The sequence below is a fragment of the Tenrec ecaudatus genome, chromosome 17 (assembly GCF_050624435.1).
Source record: "Tenrec ecaudatus isolate mTenEca1 chromosome 17, mTenEca1.hap1, whole genome shotgun sequence".
Taxonomy (NCBI): Eukaryota; Metazoa; Chordata; class Mammalia; order Afrosoricida; family Tenrecidae; genus Tenrec; species Tenrec ecaudatus.
Window position 1 is genome coordinate 28,039,199 of NC_134546.1, and position 18,290 is coordinate 28,057,488.

General features: G+C 48.5%; 1 protein-coding gene across 6 annotated transcripts in view; it reads left to right on the top strand.

Annotated features, from left to right (window-relative positions):
- The window catches only part of CRIM1 (cysteine rich transmembrane BMP regulator 1), a 228,893-nt gene that overhangs the window by 193,529 nt on the left and 17,074 nt on the right, over positions 1–18,290 (top strand). For all 6 annotated transcript variants that reach the window (XM_075535936.1, XM_075535932.1, XM_075535934.1 and 3 more), the window contains one exon: positions 2,791–3,012. In XM_075535936.1, coding sequence (XP_075392051.1) covers positions 2,791–3,012 — 222 coding nt within the window. The remainder of the gene's footprint in view (positions 1–2,790; positions 3,013–18,290) is intronic.

Below are 18,290 nucleotides of genomic sequence, written 5' to 3' on the forward strand. Positions count from 1 at the left end.
ACTTCATCACTGTAGTTTTGCTTCTGTTATGAATCAGGCGACCCCTGTGAAAGGGTCGTTCGACCCCAGGTTGAGAACCACTGCTCAAAGCCATTCACTTCAGTGTCACCTAAATGGTTGGCTACAAGGTTAGGCCTTGCTTGAAAGAGCTGGGATGTTGAGGTGCGGGGTATTTGAAGAGCTCAGCGTTGACAAGGTCCCTGGACATTACAAGTGTTTCTTGTGCTCTGCTGCTTATCTGATGGACTCAAGAGTCACATATACCCAGAAGCACCTCAGAAGCAAGTGAGGCCCTCTTGTGCTCTGCTGCTTATCTGATGGACTCAAGAGTCACATATACCCAGAAGCACCTCAGAAGCAAGTGAGGCCCTGCCCATCAGCTGTGGGAACCCCTGTGGAGTATGGGGCCACCATGAGTCAGAATTGACTCAGCCGTAATCAGGCTGTTGCTGCTGGAAGAATGTTGGTAAGATGAATCATCCTTATCTCCAGCATCAGTCCAGTCGCTGCTGCTGCTGCTGCTGCTGGAAGAATGTTGACAAGATGAGTCATCCTTACCTCCAGCCTCGGTCCACCTCTTCCAAAAAGTTAACCCTGGGGATGCAAGACTCCAAAAAAGGTCATGGAGAAAGTAGCTCACTGCAGTAACTTGAACCGCTGGGCAAGTGATCTCTGGAACCACCGCGAAAGAGAGCCTGGAGGACATTTGGAGCACGAGAACCCTGGGTGGCTGTTGTCGCTTTTCTCCCGAGCCTTTGGGACCAGTCCTTCGAACCCTGGTCGGCTGTGCGGCTTCAAGGCGAGGGTGTCGGTTTCCCTGTGCGCCTCCTGGTCAGACCAGAACGAAGTCACAGGTTATTCTCGTGAAATCAGCCTCTCGGCTTATGTGGTGCGTTCGTGAGGCTGACGGAGGGAGACATGGACGCTGAGAGCTCAGGCACCACTATGCTTACTCCATGAGGACATCTCTGCATCATGACTTCAAATAAGAGCTCATACACAGACGCTGACAGGAGCCTGCCAAGACCAAGACTGTCTGGCCCTCCTGTCTGTTTCCTTACATAAGAAAATGTGCTCCAAATTTGATTGTGGTGATGACTGAATGGCATCACAGGTGAAGCATATGCCAAAAAAATAATTTTTTAACGTGATTCTCTTTGAAGCTTGCCAAATAGGATTATGAAGACTGTTTCTAGACACCTAATTGGTGAGGAAGGAGCCCTGGTGGCCTAGTGGGTATCCATTGGGCTGCTACCCTTGGAGGCGGTGGTTTGAAACCAGCAGCAGCTTCCTGGGAGAAACATGGGCTTTCTATGCCCATAAGGAGCAATAGTCTCAGAAACCCACAGGGGATAGGATGGCTGCGAGTTGGCTCCTCAGCTCAGTGGCAGAGAGTGAGGGGTGAAGACGGAACCCTGGTGACATAGTCACCGTGGCTTACCTGCTACCACAAGGACAGCAGTTTGAAGCCATCGGCCACTCCTCGGGATAAAGATGAGGCTTTCTGCTCCCAGAAAGACTGACAGTCTTGGAAACTCAAAGTGAATGGTCCGTGCATTCTACATTGGCACCATGTGTCAGGATTGACTCAGTGGCAGTGAATTTTTAAGTGGTGAATGTGCTTAGAAGCCATTAGACTCCTCAGGAAGAGGGTGATATTTCTAAGTTAGGTACCCCATTAACTTACAGCTTCATTTGTTGTAACCTAGATTTCTATTGAGGGCTACAATGTTCATGTAATCTCAGCCATACCAAGATGGATAGTTGGATTTCCTGGCGATGTGGTTTTCTCTTTCAAATTGGAAAATGATCAGGGGACCTGCTGACTAGCAAAATCACAGAAGGCTTACTGTTGATTTCCCTGTGGGTGTATCCTCAGGAGAGACTTATTTAGATCTCCCCACATCACCATTCCTGTGAATGCCTGAACAGGAGGATGTCAACGATAGGTGGTTTAGGACAGTCTGGCACAAGGAAGGAGCTATTGGAGCTTTGGTTAGTTGATTGAATGTGGCTGCAAATAAGAAGAGATCTAGCTAGAGTCTTTAAACAAATCAAGGTTGATTTTACATACAATGTAAGACATTGGAGCAGAGGTGTATCAGCATTGATTGAGTGGGTCAGGGTTAATCAAGTGGAAGTTGGCTAGTTTCAGCCGCGCAACACACTCACGCTTACATCTAGCACAGTGGTTCTCAACCTTCCTATTGTAATACAGTTCCTTATGTTGTGGTGACCTTCCAACCATAGTTATTTTCACTGCTACTTCTTCACTGTAATTTTGCTACTGTTATGAATCTGGCGACCCCTGTGAAAGGGTCGTTCTGTCCCCACAGGGGTCACAACCCCCAGGTTGAGAAACGCTGGTCTCGAAGAACGTGGATGACGGTATCAGTACAGCTGCCCTGATTTATAAAATGAAAGGCTCTCGGAGGCCCTCCTCTAAGAGCTGTGAAGTTCAGTTGCCCACAACTGGGTGGCGTGTCTCCCTTCCCCCACCCTTCTCCTCCCCCTAGTTGCAAGGAAAACTGGGATTGTCCCTTGTGATGGTAGGAAAGCTAAGAGTGCACGTTGGGTAGACAGCTAACAGAATTACGGTGGGCCTTCGTATTTTAATTCAAGACCTGGCTGAGTCATTCTTCCTGTCTTGTTACTGAGGTCTTCTTCCCTCTGTGGGGCGCCCCCCGTAGGAACTGGGTGAACTCTCCGTGAGACAGACTAAAACGGTGGTAGAGTTGGTGGCCTATGGTGTCTTCCCTTCCCCGCTGACCTGTGTGTTCATTTTTCCAGATGTGCCTCCTCAGCCTCCCTCATCCCGTAATGACAGCGTGCCTAGTTACTGCAAAAATGACAAAGGGGATATATTCCTGGCAGCTGAGTCCTGGAAGCCTGACGTGTGTACCAGCTGCGTGTGCAGGGATAGCGTAATTAGCTGTTACTCTGAGTCTTGCCCATCAGTATCCTGTGAACGACCTGTTTTGAGGAAAGGCCAGTGTTGTCCATACTGCATAGGTAAGACCAACCGAAAACAATCCTTTATTTCTACCTGCACCCACTAACGCTCCATGGACAGCCATTTACTTAAACCCGTGAATGTATTTGAAATTGGGTTTTCTGGATGACAGCCAAACAGACCCAAAAGAGCACCAACAGGTGGGAGGGGTAGGGGGAGGTGTGCCCCCCTCCCCCTGCTGAGAGGTGATCAGCATTTAGGAACTGCGTGCCAAGAGTGACAGGAGGGAGTACTGGTGATTGGGCTCCTTTGCCATCCCAGGATTTTCAGTATCTGAGTCATTTTTCCGTCTCAACAGTTACAGTATTTTCGCCCCCAAATAGAAATGCCGTGTCTCAAGTTTGAGTGTACTCCGTAGGTAATGCTTGCTGCTTCCATGTTGCTGAGACATTGAGTCTCCCAGTTCTTCCTCTGTCTGCCGACACTTAATTGACTCCGTTTCAGCTGCGCGGTTATCCATGTTGAGGACCTAGAGCCACAGGGTGTGACTTGAGTAACTGACAGCATCCTCTCCTCCTTGTGACCCTTGGTGACGTATCTTGTGAGCAGAGGACATATGCATATGAGCCCCTGACGTCCGAGCAAACACAGCCCTGTGAACATAAGCCAGATGTTGTTCTGGGGTCCAGAAGGCGAGGCTCAGACAGCTGGCAACTCTTAATAAGGCACAGTCCCTGTTCCCCAGGCGCTCGCTCTCCTTTATTGCTTTTGGAGCCAGGACGGCTCCTAAAGTCAAGTGAAAGACAATGGCATTCCTCTGTCCCACAGTGCACCTGTGATCAGAGTAGCAAGGAAAACGTTAGGCAAACTGGCTCGGGCGTATGGACTGTGAGAGGCTTTTGCGTCCTTGGCCTGCAGACGTGCCAGATACAAGTAATGGCACCATCTGGGTGGTCCCTGGGGGAGAAGAGGGCAGTGGTTTGGCCTTTGGGCAATTCCAAAAGATGAATTGGTGAATGGCACCCAGGCCTGTCCTGGCCAGGTCACAAGCTCTTGGCACAGCGCCGCCTCCTCAATGCCTCCTGGCCCCTGGCTGTCTGACGTAAACCACTTCTTGGGAATCTTATTCTGCATGTGCGTATGTAAGAGGGGAGAGGTACCTTGAAAGCAGTATCCGCTCTGAAGTTAGAGCTAGACTTTCTCAGTCTAATGCGCAAGGAAGCTTTAAGTCAAGTTTTGAAAGCCGGGTTCTCATCTTTTCGCGCGAGTGATTTATTCTTCAAATCCTGATGCTTTTGAGAGCGAGATGAGGATTGTCGGTAATTATGATGAAACAATAGCAAGAGCCCCAAAGCAAACCTGGACACACGGTCACCCACCTTTTAGGGCATGAGACACACTGAAGCTTGGCAGCTCCATTGTGGAACCAGACACATATTAAGTTTAGTTCACCGCCACATCCGATTTCAGAGAGCTATCCTCAGATCCACGCGACACTCTTGGTGAGACCAAGCAAGAGCTGTCACAATCCAGGCACCATGTCAGGACATAGGGGAGGGGCACAACCGCTATTTTTTTAAAAAATGTTTAAGCATGAAAACATGAGTCTGCGAGTCGCGTGCCCTTCCACGGCCCTAGGTCACCTGCAGCGGGAACATCTAACAGCAGGTCTCTCGGAGTATTCGCAGATTGTTTGGCTCCGATGAAGACTACCTGTGTTTCCCTGCTTAGTCAATTCATAATTTGTAAGTTACTTAATTACTAAATTTGTGTCTGTCGGGTAACACTAAATCTGGTCATACTCTTCCTCGTCAAGCCAATGTAACCTGACCGCTTCGGAATTCTGAGGAATGATCTGCAGGTGACAGCAAACCTGTGTCCTCCTTTTGGCGTGGGACGTGGGGAGCTCTGTAGTTCTTCAGTCTGGCATCAGCATCCTGGAGGCGGCGCTGGGGGGTGTGGGCAAGCGCCCGGGGAGAGTGGATTTGGTCTGACTTTGTGATGGCGACTTTCAATCCGATGGTAGGCCCTTTCTCTAGTTGTGGTGCATGTCAGCTGAGAACGTCATGATGGAAATGTTGTTGGTGCCCTGCCTCCCTCACAACTTCCCCAGAATGATGGGTGCATAACTGCACCCTGCAAGCCCCGGGAGGACGTGGTGGGGAGCTAGCGTTTGACGGCTGCATGCCGTTCTTGGTTCTATGCATGTTGTTTCTGTGCTGAAATAGTCATATGCCCTCCGGGCTACACCAGACGGAGCCCTCATGACACAGTGGGTTAAGCATTTGGGTTGCTGACTTGGAATTTGCACCCCACCCACTTCCCCGCCCAGGCTCTACAGGAGGACAGGGTGGCAGTCTGCTTTCATCAAGGTTGCAGCCTTGGAAGCCTTGGAAACCTTACGGGGGTGGAGGGGGGGATTACCCTCCACCCCTCACCCCCACCCCCCACAGGTTGCTAACAGCCAGCATGTCCTTCTTGGCTGTGGTTTCAGGGGGGTCTGTATCAGGTTTATTTTGCCAGGAGCCTTGTTCATCGGCATTTGTCTTTCCTGACCTGGGACCCCTTGTAGGTCTGAGAACAGAAAACAGAGCTCAGTTCCAGACCGCTGTAGAGAGTGTCCATTTGTATTGCTAGTTTACTCCCTTTGCCCTTGAGGCCTGTTCTGTTCTCAGCTAAGAGGTCCTGCCTCCAGCCATCATGGTCTCTGTAGGGGCACCACCAACCCAGGGCGACACGGGCACAGAGAAGCCGGAGAAGGCTGTGTGCCAGTGGCAGGGGTTTCCTTACCACCCAGTGATCGCTTAAGCCAGGGGGGCGTCCTTCTGCATGCCTTAAAGCACCCAGTCTGTCATGGGGCACGAAGGTCCCCTCCTTACACTGTCTCTCGTTTCAAGTGGTCTCTTGGAGTTCGGCCCCGTGTGACTCTGGGTTACCTGTGCCAGGACCACCGTTGTCTCCCTGTGAGAACGTAGGGCTGACCTCACTCCTGGCTCCCAGGACTGGCCTCCCTGGGCGAGCAGTCTCCCAAGTGATTCAGACATAGATCTCTGGAAGCCTCTACTCACCTCCTTTTTCAGGGATAAAGCCCCTGAACAAAGCTTTCTTGATTTCCCCCCACCCCACCCCATTTTTCTTCCAAGAGAATGGAACAGTGACTCTCCTGCTCAAAGAAGTCCTCTAATTACAAATATTTGTGTTCCTTTCAGCTAAATTACCAAGTCACTAATGTGCAATGATAATGCCTCTCTCTCTTTCCATGTGCGAAGGCCTCATATTATGTGAGCTAATTTAATAGAATGTGTAATGTAGACATAATTAATAGAATTGATGATTAATTTTGAAAAGTGAACAGCTTTGTCTAATTAATTATAATACCCATCATTAGGGAATTCATCCTTGTGCTAGAAAGAAACTAAGTAGTAATTACCCAATCATGTTAATGGGACGTCTTCCTATTCTCCAATTTTCTGTATTCTAGCTTCCTACACCGATAGATATAACTAATAGGTTTTCTTTTCCTAGGCTTTTAGACTGTAACTATGGCTTATGGGATGAGGAGCAAGAATCAAAAGATGACCTGAGTATGTACCAGGGAGATTAAAGGGTCTGGTGGGAATTCTGAGCTGTGCTAGTCGGTTTGATTTTGTAAACAGCAAATACCCCAGCCACGTCGCACATCACCGTGTAGGACAGGGCTGGCTCCAAGTTGCTTGTGGCCTCATCTCTTTCTACATGCCTTTCCAAAATGTTCCAAAGCAAAAATGGTTTGTGTCTCACTGAGATCTTTATTTGGTGGCTACCAGGAGATGGCAGATAACTAAGCTGTCAGCCCCCACACCGTGTGCACTCACTTGTCCCTGTGGATGCTTCCCTGATCACGTCCCCCTCACTGATTGTGGGCAGCGTCCAGAACCGGCTTCCCAGCAGCAGCGTCTCACCTTATCCAGGTATGCAGTAGTCATTCCTGATCAGATCTTATCCAAAGTGAGCACTGCTTAGTTGAATGTATGGGTCTGCAAGCCCATGTCGCCTGTGGACTTTGGAACTCACGGTGCTCGGGTGTGGCTTCTGATCCAGATACTCTGTGAAACAGGACTGATCTTACTTAAGCAAGTCTTGTGTTGACCAAGTAGTGAGTAACTTTCAGAACATAGACTTGTTTGGGGGAGTTCTTATGATCTGCTGTTGGTAGGTGCTGTCCAGTCGCTTCTGATCCTACGGGACAAGGTAGAACTGCCCTGTGGGGGTCCTGGCCTGTAATCTTCAGGGAAGTAGATTCTAGGCCTTTCTCTTAGGGAGACACCAGGTAGAACGAGCACTGCCAAGCGATTGTGTTGCAGCCAACAGTTAACCATTATGCTACCAGGACTCCTTTTAGCCATCTCTTAGATGTTGGCTGGAAATACCTGAGTCAGTACATCTTTCTCAGTTAAGGCATTTTTTTCTACTCTTAATAATTTTTTATGATAGTTATTTGGGAGGTAGGTATATAGGAAGGGGCTTCGAGCAGCTCATGAAAAATGGAATTAAAAGATAATGGGATATTTTTTCACAAACCTATTTACGCCCCTGCATATTTGTGTAATATATGGTATATGTGTATGTATGTGCATATGCATATCAACTAAATGACTTTTGCATATGGTGCAAAGCTAAGACATTGAGATGGCACAGCTTAAGGTCACCTAGTAACTTTTAAGTATCTTGTGTCTTTAAGGCTCTGCAGAGATGAATTCTGTTGTAGAGGAGACATGTAAAAGGGGATTTTCTCGCAGATTGAACATCTGTCTTCAATATTGGATGTTGGCCGTGTGGAGCATTCACACAGAGTCACACTGGCTCACCACTCACATGGTGCGATGTTATAATTGCATTTCTTCTCCAGGGTGATCTTCAACTAGCAAATGATTAGTAATATTTCTCCTTAATTGGGGAGTTGCCCGGTCGCAGTCAGTTCATTATACACTGTTACTTCTTGCTTCGATTTCAGTTTGTTGACTGCGGACTCCGTCAAACCAGTGTCCTTTGCTGTCCTAGCAGGACGCAGCAACGGTGTCTCTTCGGAACATCTGCTGATCGTTGTGTTTAACTCACCCCAGGAATCAAACGGCACACATCCACTCAGCGTCCTTGCGTGGACTGCAATCTTGGGCATTTTCAAAGCAGAATGTTATCTCATACTGGCATGGTCGTTACAGCATTTTTTTTCTACACCTGTTTCTTCGCTCTTACCTTGTTACAATGAAAAGCTTCCATACACCAGAAAGAGAGCCCACCTTGAAGCTAAAGGGTGAGGCTTCCCTCTCTGTTCTGTGCCAGCTGAGCATCTCAGTGATGTGGTTTCAGACACACACACACACACCCCACCACCACCACCACCCTCATCTGTGCGACAGGGGAGAATAGTTTCCTGGGCTTCACAAAGGAGTTTGCACCTAAAGTGGCCTACTGTACACACGGAAAGGGACTTTATGAGCATGAGACCTGATGCAAATGTGTCGGTTCTATGGTGTTCGCCCTAACAGAGCTTGCCGCTGATCTGAGTAGCGTGGGTCAAAGCAATCCTCTCAGCTCACTTCTAAATCAAACCCCGGCCTTTCTGCCCAAGCAGTCTGGAGACAGCAAGCATCTCAGGGATGAGCTCCTGAGGGGCAGAGATGTTACTTAGAATGTTTCGGTTTGAGGTGGCACCTCATCCTGCCTGCTGGCATCTTAAGGTAGCCCTGGGCTACTTGGGGTCCAGGTGGAAACAGGACTTTGTCTCCAGGTTCAGATGCTCCCCAATCTTCTCAGACCTCTGGGTGCCACCCTAAGGGAGAGACACCGCTCTTCTCTTTTTTGTTTACATTTAGAGCCTGGTCGCATTCGCGGACCCTGTGGATGTATTGTGCGGGACCCGCTGCGACCCCTGGAAACGTGACATTTATAGTGAGGACACTCTGGTGGGCAGGAGGCGTTCTGGGGCCCCTGCACATTCTTCAGCGCGGTGACTTACTGTGGCTTGTCACCACGCCACGCGGCTGGCCACAACACAGGCCGCCAAAATGATTGACGTGACAGGAAAGAAGAACTGGCCGAAAGGAACCGGAAAGGAAGTAGGATGCTTCCCTATTGATGACTTGGAGGGGTTCAAAGCTAAGTCCACTCTCGTCGTGGTGCGCCTGTGCTAACGCTGGCTGGCACTCGTCTCCAGTTACCGTGAGAAAAGGACACCGTATTTGCTCTTGGCTTGTCTTACCGCCACCGGAAGCGGCTCACTTACTTCGCCCATCAGCAGCTTTCGCTTCTCACAGCCAGCTCCTTTTCGAGTCTCCTGCTGTCCAAACAGAAATCCGAGTCGTTCTCGGGAGAAACTTTGGGAAAAGGATCTGAGGCATAGCCTTTATTAGTCTTTCTTCCGTGAACCGCGGGCACCTCTTATTTCTGTCCAGGGGCCCGAGTCATTTTGTGTACCATTCGCTGGCCGGGGGGTGCAGGCTTAGTGGTTCAGGGGAAGAATCCGCGCCTTCCTTGCAGGCGACTGGCCTGGAGACTGACTGGGCGCACCCCATCCCTGCACAGCCCCTGGGCGTTTCTTTAGTGGAAGAATGTGTGTGGGTTGCTCTGGTGCTAAAATGTTACGGGGAAAACTTCCAAACTCTGACAGACTAGAGAGGAAGGCCTGCTGGCCTAGTGCCAACAGTGAGCTATGGAAAAACCCAGTGAGTAGCACTGGTCCAATCCACAGCCCGCCATGAGGAAGGCACGCACGGCATTGGGAAGTGTCTTGTTCCCCATGCGGGACCTTCCATAAAGAGCTGACGTCCCACAGCAGCAGTGGTCTAGGCAGCGACGCCCTCTACTGGAGGGTGTCTGGAGGCTGCCAGGATGGAACACCGTCAACAGGTACGGAAATGTCCCTACCTAGGCAGTCCAAGGGCTTCTCAGTGCATTCCTTCGTGGGGATCTTCAACTGGCCAACAACTAACACATTTCTTTTTAATAGGGGTGTTGCCTCTTCTTTATATTCTTATAATTCCTAATAATTAACCAAGTTTTCTTACATGTACATTGCAAGCTTCCTCTGAGTTTTAAAGAAAAAGGCGTTTTTCCTTCAACGCTGGGCCACCTTGATCTGCCTTTGTTCATCTCTGCCTTGGCAACTCTGTTTCCACATCTTCCGAACGCTTTGTCCTTGTGTTCTCTCTGTGTCCGTAGATGCGTCTTAGGTTGTGAGCCTGGATAGGGGGTTAAATACAGGTTAATGCCTTGAGTTTCTATCCGTGATGAACCAGCCTATACTGGATGCTAATCCAGCATGGAGCTCGAGACAGAAGGGTCTCGGGAGGAGACAAGCCAGTCAGGGTGCATTGTAGCATCTATGAAACTTTCCTCTAGTTCTTTAATGCTTCCTCCCCCCGCCCCACTATTATTATCCCAATTCTACTTTACAATCCAGCTAGACCGAGCATATACACTGGTACAGATAGGAACTGGAAACACGGAATCCAGGACAGATGAACCCCTCAGGACCAGTGGTGAGAGTGGCAATACCGGGAGGGTGAAGGGAAGGTGGAGTAGAAAGGGGAAACCGATTACAGGAATCTACATATAACCTGCTCCCTGGGGGATGGACAACAGAAAAGTGGGTGAAGGAAGACATTAGACAGTTATAAATTATCCAGGGTTTGTGAGGGAGTGGGGCTTGGGAGGGAAGGGAAAAATGAGGAGCTGATACGAAGGGCTCAAGTAGAAAGCAAATGCTTTGAGAATGATGAGGGAAACAAATGTACAATGTGCTTGCCACAATGGATGTACGTGAGGATTGTGATTAGAGTTATACAAGCCCCCAATAAAATGATTTTTTTTTAAAAAAAGACTCAGGCAGAAACCCCACTGTGTTTTATCAGTTTGGTGAGATTTTGGTGCATGGGACTTGGGGCATTTATAATTCCTCTGTGGTCATCTGTTTCCCTCCAGTATGTTACAGGGCCTTACAGGCCCTTTCGCCTTTAGAAGTGGGCCTAGACTTGCTATTCCAAGAATCCCAATAGGACAGAGCAAGAATGGACTTCCAAGAAATGTCTTAAACTGTAGTCCAGTGTGCATGTTCACAGCTGTTATCTATGTAACAGTTCACGATACAGAGGTGGGAGTCGGCCTGCATTGTAACATTTGTCTCAGCTTTTAAAAAATGTTTTATGAAGATACATTGAGAACAGCTCCTTTTATTTTTCAGAAGATAAAAGTTGTCGAATCAGTGAATGTGTCTTGCATTTGTAGCTAAAAATTTAAACCCCACTGGCCGAAAGATTTCCCACATAGGCGTTCTCTTGCCCGTTGACATTCCCTAGGCCACGTGCATCCGTTTTAGCAAAGATTTCAGTAGAGCTCCGCTCCAGAGGCCTGGTGAGTCAGCGGATTCTAAATCATTCATCATCCTCGATGCCTGTGGTCTCCACAAACCTCTAAGTAACCTGCTGACTGTTTGCCCAGATTCTTTCTTCATTGCAGTTTTAGTGTGTTTAAGTCTTCTTTTTTTTTTTAATTTGAAAAAGAAAGGAAAAATGTTTTAAGCGAGGGTGGTTAGGTTCTCTCCTGCCATTTATTCTCCCAGCCTGGCATTCTCCGCTGGCCAACACACACCAGGGATTTGGAAATGACGAGGACTTCTACCTGCCTGGAAAGAGCCCATCGGCCCTCCATTGCAGGGAAAAGAAAGTGTAATCTGAGTGTTTTATATCTTCGTGGTGGGTAGAGAAAGAGTGCCGTAAGGCACTGTTGAGGCTGTAAACTAAAAACGTTAAAAAGTACTTGACTGTTACTGAAACCAGCGGTGGTGCCACTGGGAATACTTGGCTGCCTTCCCCGCTCCCTGTTCTAAATCGTGTGTCCCACACAGTGTACACAGAACTGTTGATAACAACACAAACTCGCTGCCAATGAGTCCATTTCTACTCCTAGGGACCCTATAGGACAGAGTTCAACTGACCCCATGGGATTTGGAGACTGTAAATCTTTACGGGAGCAGGCAGTCTCATCTTTTTCCCGTAGAGTAGCCCGTGGGTTCGAAACACTGGCCATGAGGTTAGCAGTTCAGTGTGTAGCCCACTGCACCACCAGTTGACCCATTTCCACCTCCCCTGCCTTGGTAATGTAGTAGGTGCGCATTGGGCTGCAATCCACAAGGGGTCTGCTTGCAAACGAGCAGCTGCTCCTCGGGAGAAAGGCCGGCTTTCAATTCCAGTGTCAGAAAGCCACAGTTCTTCTCTGTCCTGTCGGGTCACTAGGAATCAGAATCGACTCGGTGGCAGCGAGTTTGTTTTGTTAAAGCTTTCTTCACGAAGCCCTGCTGTCATAGTGAGCTAAGAGTTGGGGCTGCTAACCGTAAGGTCAGCAGTTTGAAACCAACAGCCGCTTTGTGAGAGAACGGTGAGGCTTTCTGCCCACAAGGGCAGTTCTAGTCTGTCCTGTAGGGTCACCACAAGTCAGCACCGACGCTATGGCAGTGAGTTTGGTTTAGAACGTTGTCTTCACATCCCTTAGGCTGCAAAATTAAATCAAGCTGAAGTATCATGTTAGTGCAACTTGCTTTCAGTGCACCTGTTCAAAATATTTGGCAAGTCTGTTTGGATGTGGAATCACTCAAAGCTAACTATTTCCACCCACCCTACCTTTCCCCCCACGCCCCATCCCACCTGACTGGGTCAGTGCCGCCTCCTGGTGGTGAGAGCAGGACTCACCTCAGACCCTCAGTAGTGCGCATGTGCAGGAGGTGCCCCACACACCAGTGCTGGGCTGGGATACTTTCTCCCAGAACGGCATGTGGTTTCTGAGCCTCTAAATTCCCAGAGAAAATTACTTCTTCAGATTCTAAATAGCCCTCGGGAAATCTGCAGTGCAGATGCCATTTTTAATGCTGCCTGACTTCTTCCCAGGAAGTTACTCTTACACCAGGATTTGACTCCCTGACCTCCAAGACCTGTTTTAAAATCAAATTTATTATCTGTGCAAGACAGTTGTCTCCCAGTTAGAAACAGGAAAATCCAACCACAGTACAAGCCATCAGACAGTATTTTAAGGGATTGTTTTGTTTGAGCACTTTCACCAAAGAAAGGGGGGGTGGGAGTGGGGAGGGATTTGGAGATGTGTTGTTTTCAGGGGCTCTTGTGTGACGCTATGTGGGGGGATGACCACGATCTTTTCAGCTAGGTCGGCAAACAGCATTGGCCGAGGCGAAATGGGGCAGAGACCCCGTTTATTGCTAACCAAGGCTTAAATCTACTTAGGGGGGCGTAATTGCAGGTAACCACACATCATAGGAAGGGGATGTACAATAGGCATAAGCGTGACAGGAAGGGGATGAGCTAGCAGTGTGCACATAGGAAGCGGAGGGACAGAGGTATACATGTGACAAGATGGGCGGACCCTAGATTCATGATGGTAGCCTAACCTTGGTCACCCTTGGGTGGGTTCTCCTTCAAGGAAACAGTGTACTACTATCCCTATGGGAGTGGGCCCTACTTGTTGTTGGATAAACAGTGGTGACTGCTTGTTCTGGATGGCTATTAACCCTTAGGGAGAATAACTCCTGACCTACTTCTGTTGACCTCCACGTGTATACACATTTGCCACATGTAGCAAGCAGCTAAGTTTGGGGAATATTTGGAGGAGACAGCTTGGGAGAAATCTTTCTGTTTCCCACAACTCTACCCCTCATTGTGATCCTCTTCCGAACAAGGGCTGTGGCTCCCTGAATCCCTACTTAAATCTTTGCAGGGCAAGACTCTTACAGTCCAGCACTTTCGCACTTCTAAGGCACTTTACAGATTAAGGAGGACAAAGACTAGCCTGTAGCGCCCAGAAAGAAGCCGGCCCACGAGGTTTCAGCAGTTGGAGAAACCCTCTCAAAATGGGGGCCCACGAGGTTTCAGCAGTTGGAGAAACGCTCTCAAAATGGGGTTTGCATGTCAAGCAGTGGGCACTGCTTTCTCCCATCAGTCCGAGTGGGGAGACGCGGCAGAGCCCGTGCTGAACTCTCCTCCTCAGAGTCGTGGCGTGTTTCCGCCACAGTTCCCTTGAGGCGCCATGGGGTCGCTTACATTTGAATCCTGAAAAGGTAAGCCGTAGATCTACCGTGAGTCAGCCTCGAGGTGCTCATGGCCCCGCAGAAGCAGAGCCTCTGCCTGCAGCAGGACTTCACTTCTGAAAAGGGCCAAAGGCCATCAGCTCAGAAACCGAATTCCAGTGCAGGTCGGGACGAAGGTGTGACCATAAAATAGTAACTGTCCTCCTTAGCCTGCTTCAAAAATTGGCTTCAGGCACCATTGCACAAGGAAAATTCCAAAGCTGTGTGAAGCAACAGCAGTCTTGTTGGAATCGGTTCTAGCCTTCTGCAATGACTCCTTAGAAAGGGATCGCATTTGTTTGGATATATAACTCCCGGCGTGTTTGTTTTAAAAATAAACCTTATTATATTAGCGTCATACCTCATGTTTCCCTTGGCACGTTCTGCACTAATCCTCTTGCAAGAGCCAGCGAAAGGGGGAGGCGTGAGGGGGTGTTAAGCAGAGATTTCCCTAGAGGACCAGGAGTCCTCAAAAACCACTTGGTTGTCCTCCATTCCTGGCTGGGGCTGGGCCAGACACACGTACTGTGCAGAAACGTGAAAGGTGGGTTGCCTGCGAGACAAAGAGCTCCACCCCCGGCGAGTCTGCGGGGTAAGAAAACAAGTGCCTGTTTGCAAAAAGCCGACCCCACTTTGGTTTGTGTAGCACTGATAGGTCTGCCCAGGCGACGGGGCCACCAGAGGTCACCCCACTCACTACCAGGCAGACAGAGATTGTGTGAGGATGGTGCGGCCAGTCCTGTCCACTCGATCCCGTCCACCTTTGCCCCCACACCTTACTGGCCATTCATCGCCCTGGGCTTTGGTTTTCTGTGGAATCGGAGCAAGACTAGTAAAGAACACCCTGACATTGGACTTTAGAGATCCACTAGAATTGACTTAGAAAGTGCTTAGCACAGTGGCTGGTACATACTGGGCATTCAGTAGCTAGAAGCTAGAACTATTCTTAGAAGAAAACTCATGTCATACTCAGTTTAAGGAAACCAGTTGGAGTGATAAATATACCGGTCAGAATTAAATGGCACAACCCACTCCATAGCCAAATATAAACAGGTTAGATTATGTTCAGTTTGATAATTCCCTTCTCTGTTTCTGCATCCCTCTTTAGCCCGTGGGCTTAATAGCCTTTTAGGTCTACTGTCCATTTAGAGTAGGCAGCTTCCCTCTAAAGACTGCCATGACGTTATTACTTGATTGGCCAGGACCTCAGGTTACATAGAACAGCCACTCTTGTTCCCGTGGAAACGATAACCAAACACTGCACTGTGCCTGCAGAGGTAGTATCTGTAGTTGATCAGCCAAATTGAACCGTGACGCCCAAACTGCTGCTGAAAACGTGTCCCTTGAAGCCCCAGGTTCCAAAGCTTGGCTGGTGAAGGGAATCACCTAAACAACAGATCCCGGGAACTCCGATTGCAACCTAAAGAATCGGAATCTAGGGGAACGAGCCCAGGGATCTGTAATTGCACCAGATCCCTAGGGGATTCCAACAATCAGCCAAGTTTGGGAGCCTGGGCGCTAAGCTGAGCAGTTCCTAAAACTTACTGTTTCATGCAGATGTGCCAGTTGTCAGCAGTTCCCAGGAAAGAGGAGCAGATAAGAAAGGGGAATGCCAAGAGCTATCATTCCCTGAAATCCACTCCATACTTTAAGGCCTCTGCTTATCCGCTCATTGTCATTTGGAGTGATTTAAAAGCAAAAACTCCAGTAAGACGAGCAAGAGACCCTCTTTGCTCTAGGTGAATACTCAGCGGAGGGTTGACCAGCCCTATCGTAGGGGTCAACGGTGGCTTTATTTTAAATGGAAATATATTGTCTGATGTGGGTTCAACAGGGGTGGCCACCTTGGTAAAGGGACAAGTAATTCCAAAAAGACAATGCTGTTTATCTCTGCGGGCAGAGATCTGCTGAGCCACACAGTGAGCTAACATTGTTCATCTAATGGAACACTTCAAAGAGTGGAGGTCAGAGGAGCAGATGAGAGAGTGGTTTTCAAGGAAGGATTTGAGTTCCAGGTACTGCAGGAGGAGGTTATAAGTGCCGAGCACCCATCTTGGCCAACTGGGCTTCAAGCCACAGGTCAGCAGTTCAAAATCACCAACTGCTCCACGGAAGACAAGACTTTACTCTCAAAGAATTACAGTCTCGGAAACCTGCAGGGACAGTTGTACCCTGTCCTATAAGGGTTTCTATGAGTTGGAATCAAGTCAATGGCCTTGTTTGTTTGTTTGTTTGTTTGTTTGTTTGTTTGTTTGTTTGTTTTCCTATATCAGGAACCCTGGGGTTACTAGGATGTTTAAACCCTTAGAAACTCACAGGGACAGTTCTACTCTGTCCTAGAGGGTCACTATGAGTCAGAATCCACTTGATGGCAGTGAGTTCGGTGTGTGCTTTTTCCCTTTGTGGGGGGCCAGCCTCCACAACCAAATGGTTCGGGGGGGGGGGTTGTAATTAAGGGGAAGTTAAACACCAGGCAAGGCATGCAAGGGCTCACCTCTTCCATGAGCACCGGAAGCAGAGAGTGAGCTGTGTATTCTCTTAACAGGCTCATACCATCTCGGGCTAGCAAGCCCCCTCATACATATGTGTAACAGGAAGGGGATGAGCTATGGGCATACTGGTAAGCAGGAAGGTGCATACCAAAGAGGGGTCAGTTCTAGAGCTAAGAGGGAGGCTTAATCTTGGTCATCTCTGGGTTGGCTTGACCTCAGGTGTCCCTGAGCTTTTCTCCTGAGCAGCTATCTGTGATCCTTATCAGAAGGGAGTAGAGAGGGTCTGCTTGCTCTGGATGGCAGATAACCTTCGGGGAGATAGCTTTCAAGCAGCTAATACAGAGTAGCAACCAGATACTGGCAAGCAAGCAGTACCTTAAAATTGGCATTATTACAGGGGTGCGGAGGGGGGGGGAGGCTCATGGGGAACAACTTTAATTAGAAGAACATGACTAGGAGTATCTCCAACCCATGATTGTGAAGGCCCCCTTCCAGGAGTCTCTGCCTCCCAGATGCCTTAAAATAGGGGTGCAGAGAATTTGTCCGGATACACTCTCTTCCCGTGTCTCAGTTTCCCACTTCCCTTTGTCAAGTAGTAACTCACGTTTTCACCCAGTGATGGATTAGCATATCTCTCTCTCCCTGATTTGGTTTTTTGCACCTAGTGAGAGAGCTTTGTGCTCTCCAGGGTGAGTTGACCTCATGAAATGAAAGGAAGTCCAAGACAGGATGTTTGTGAGTAATCTGTGCTGAGGTATCTTGAATGCCATGGAGAAAAGTGGTAGAAAACCTGAAAATTTGGCCCATGGTCAGTGCAGCCCCCTCCGCTGCAGGGAGCGAGCATCGCTGTGCCTGCTGACAGGGGTTCCTGCTCGGAAAAGCCAGCTCCATTGAGCGCCCGAGAGTCTCACGGTCACCTCCTCAGTTTGCAACTTTGAATGTTCAGGCCTCACTGAGTTTTGCAAATGGTTTGTTCTTTAACCAGAGAAAGAGAGAGAGGCTTTTATCTCACCTAATGACATAGCCCAAAGCTCTAGGATGAACCCATCACCTTCCGTTCTTCTTTCAGAGGGGATGCTCACCCTCTGGAATCATTTATAAGTACTCTTTAGACAGTGATCTCAGACCACCACCGAACAAGTAGCTGCAGATGCACTGGGCTGTGCTGCAGCTCGGTATTTAGCCTTTGGCACTCTTTCCGTTGCAGTTTTCCTAAGTGGCCGGCATCGCTCAAGAAGCCCTGTGCTACCATGCCGACACCTGTAGAACCGGCTTCAGATCAGCTCTCCCCTTCAATATCGTGTGTGTGTGTGTGATTTGTCTCATCAAGATTTAACTCGTTTGTTATTTTTCAAAAATGGTAAATTTAGGAAAAGAATACAAAGAAGTATAAAATTGCACCTTCGATCTTAACAATAAGTTAATATTTTTGTTTCTTTCTACCCCCGCTTCCCCCTGTAATGTTTTTTAATTGAGGCAAAAATATACACCACAAAACATTCTCCAATTGGACACCTTCATTCTGTATAATTCAATGCCGTTTATTGTGCTCTTCGTGTGGTGCAAGCATTATTGATATCCTTTTCCAATATTCCCACTGCTATGAACGTAAGCACAGTGGCCCATATGCAGAAACCCTTCCTCCTTCACCCATGGTCACCATTGGCCAAGTTTGGTTTCTTTTTTTAAGTAGATTTCTTTATTTATTATTCACATATTGTACACTTCCATAGTT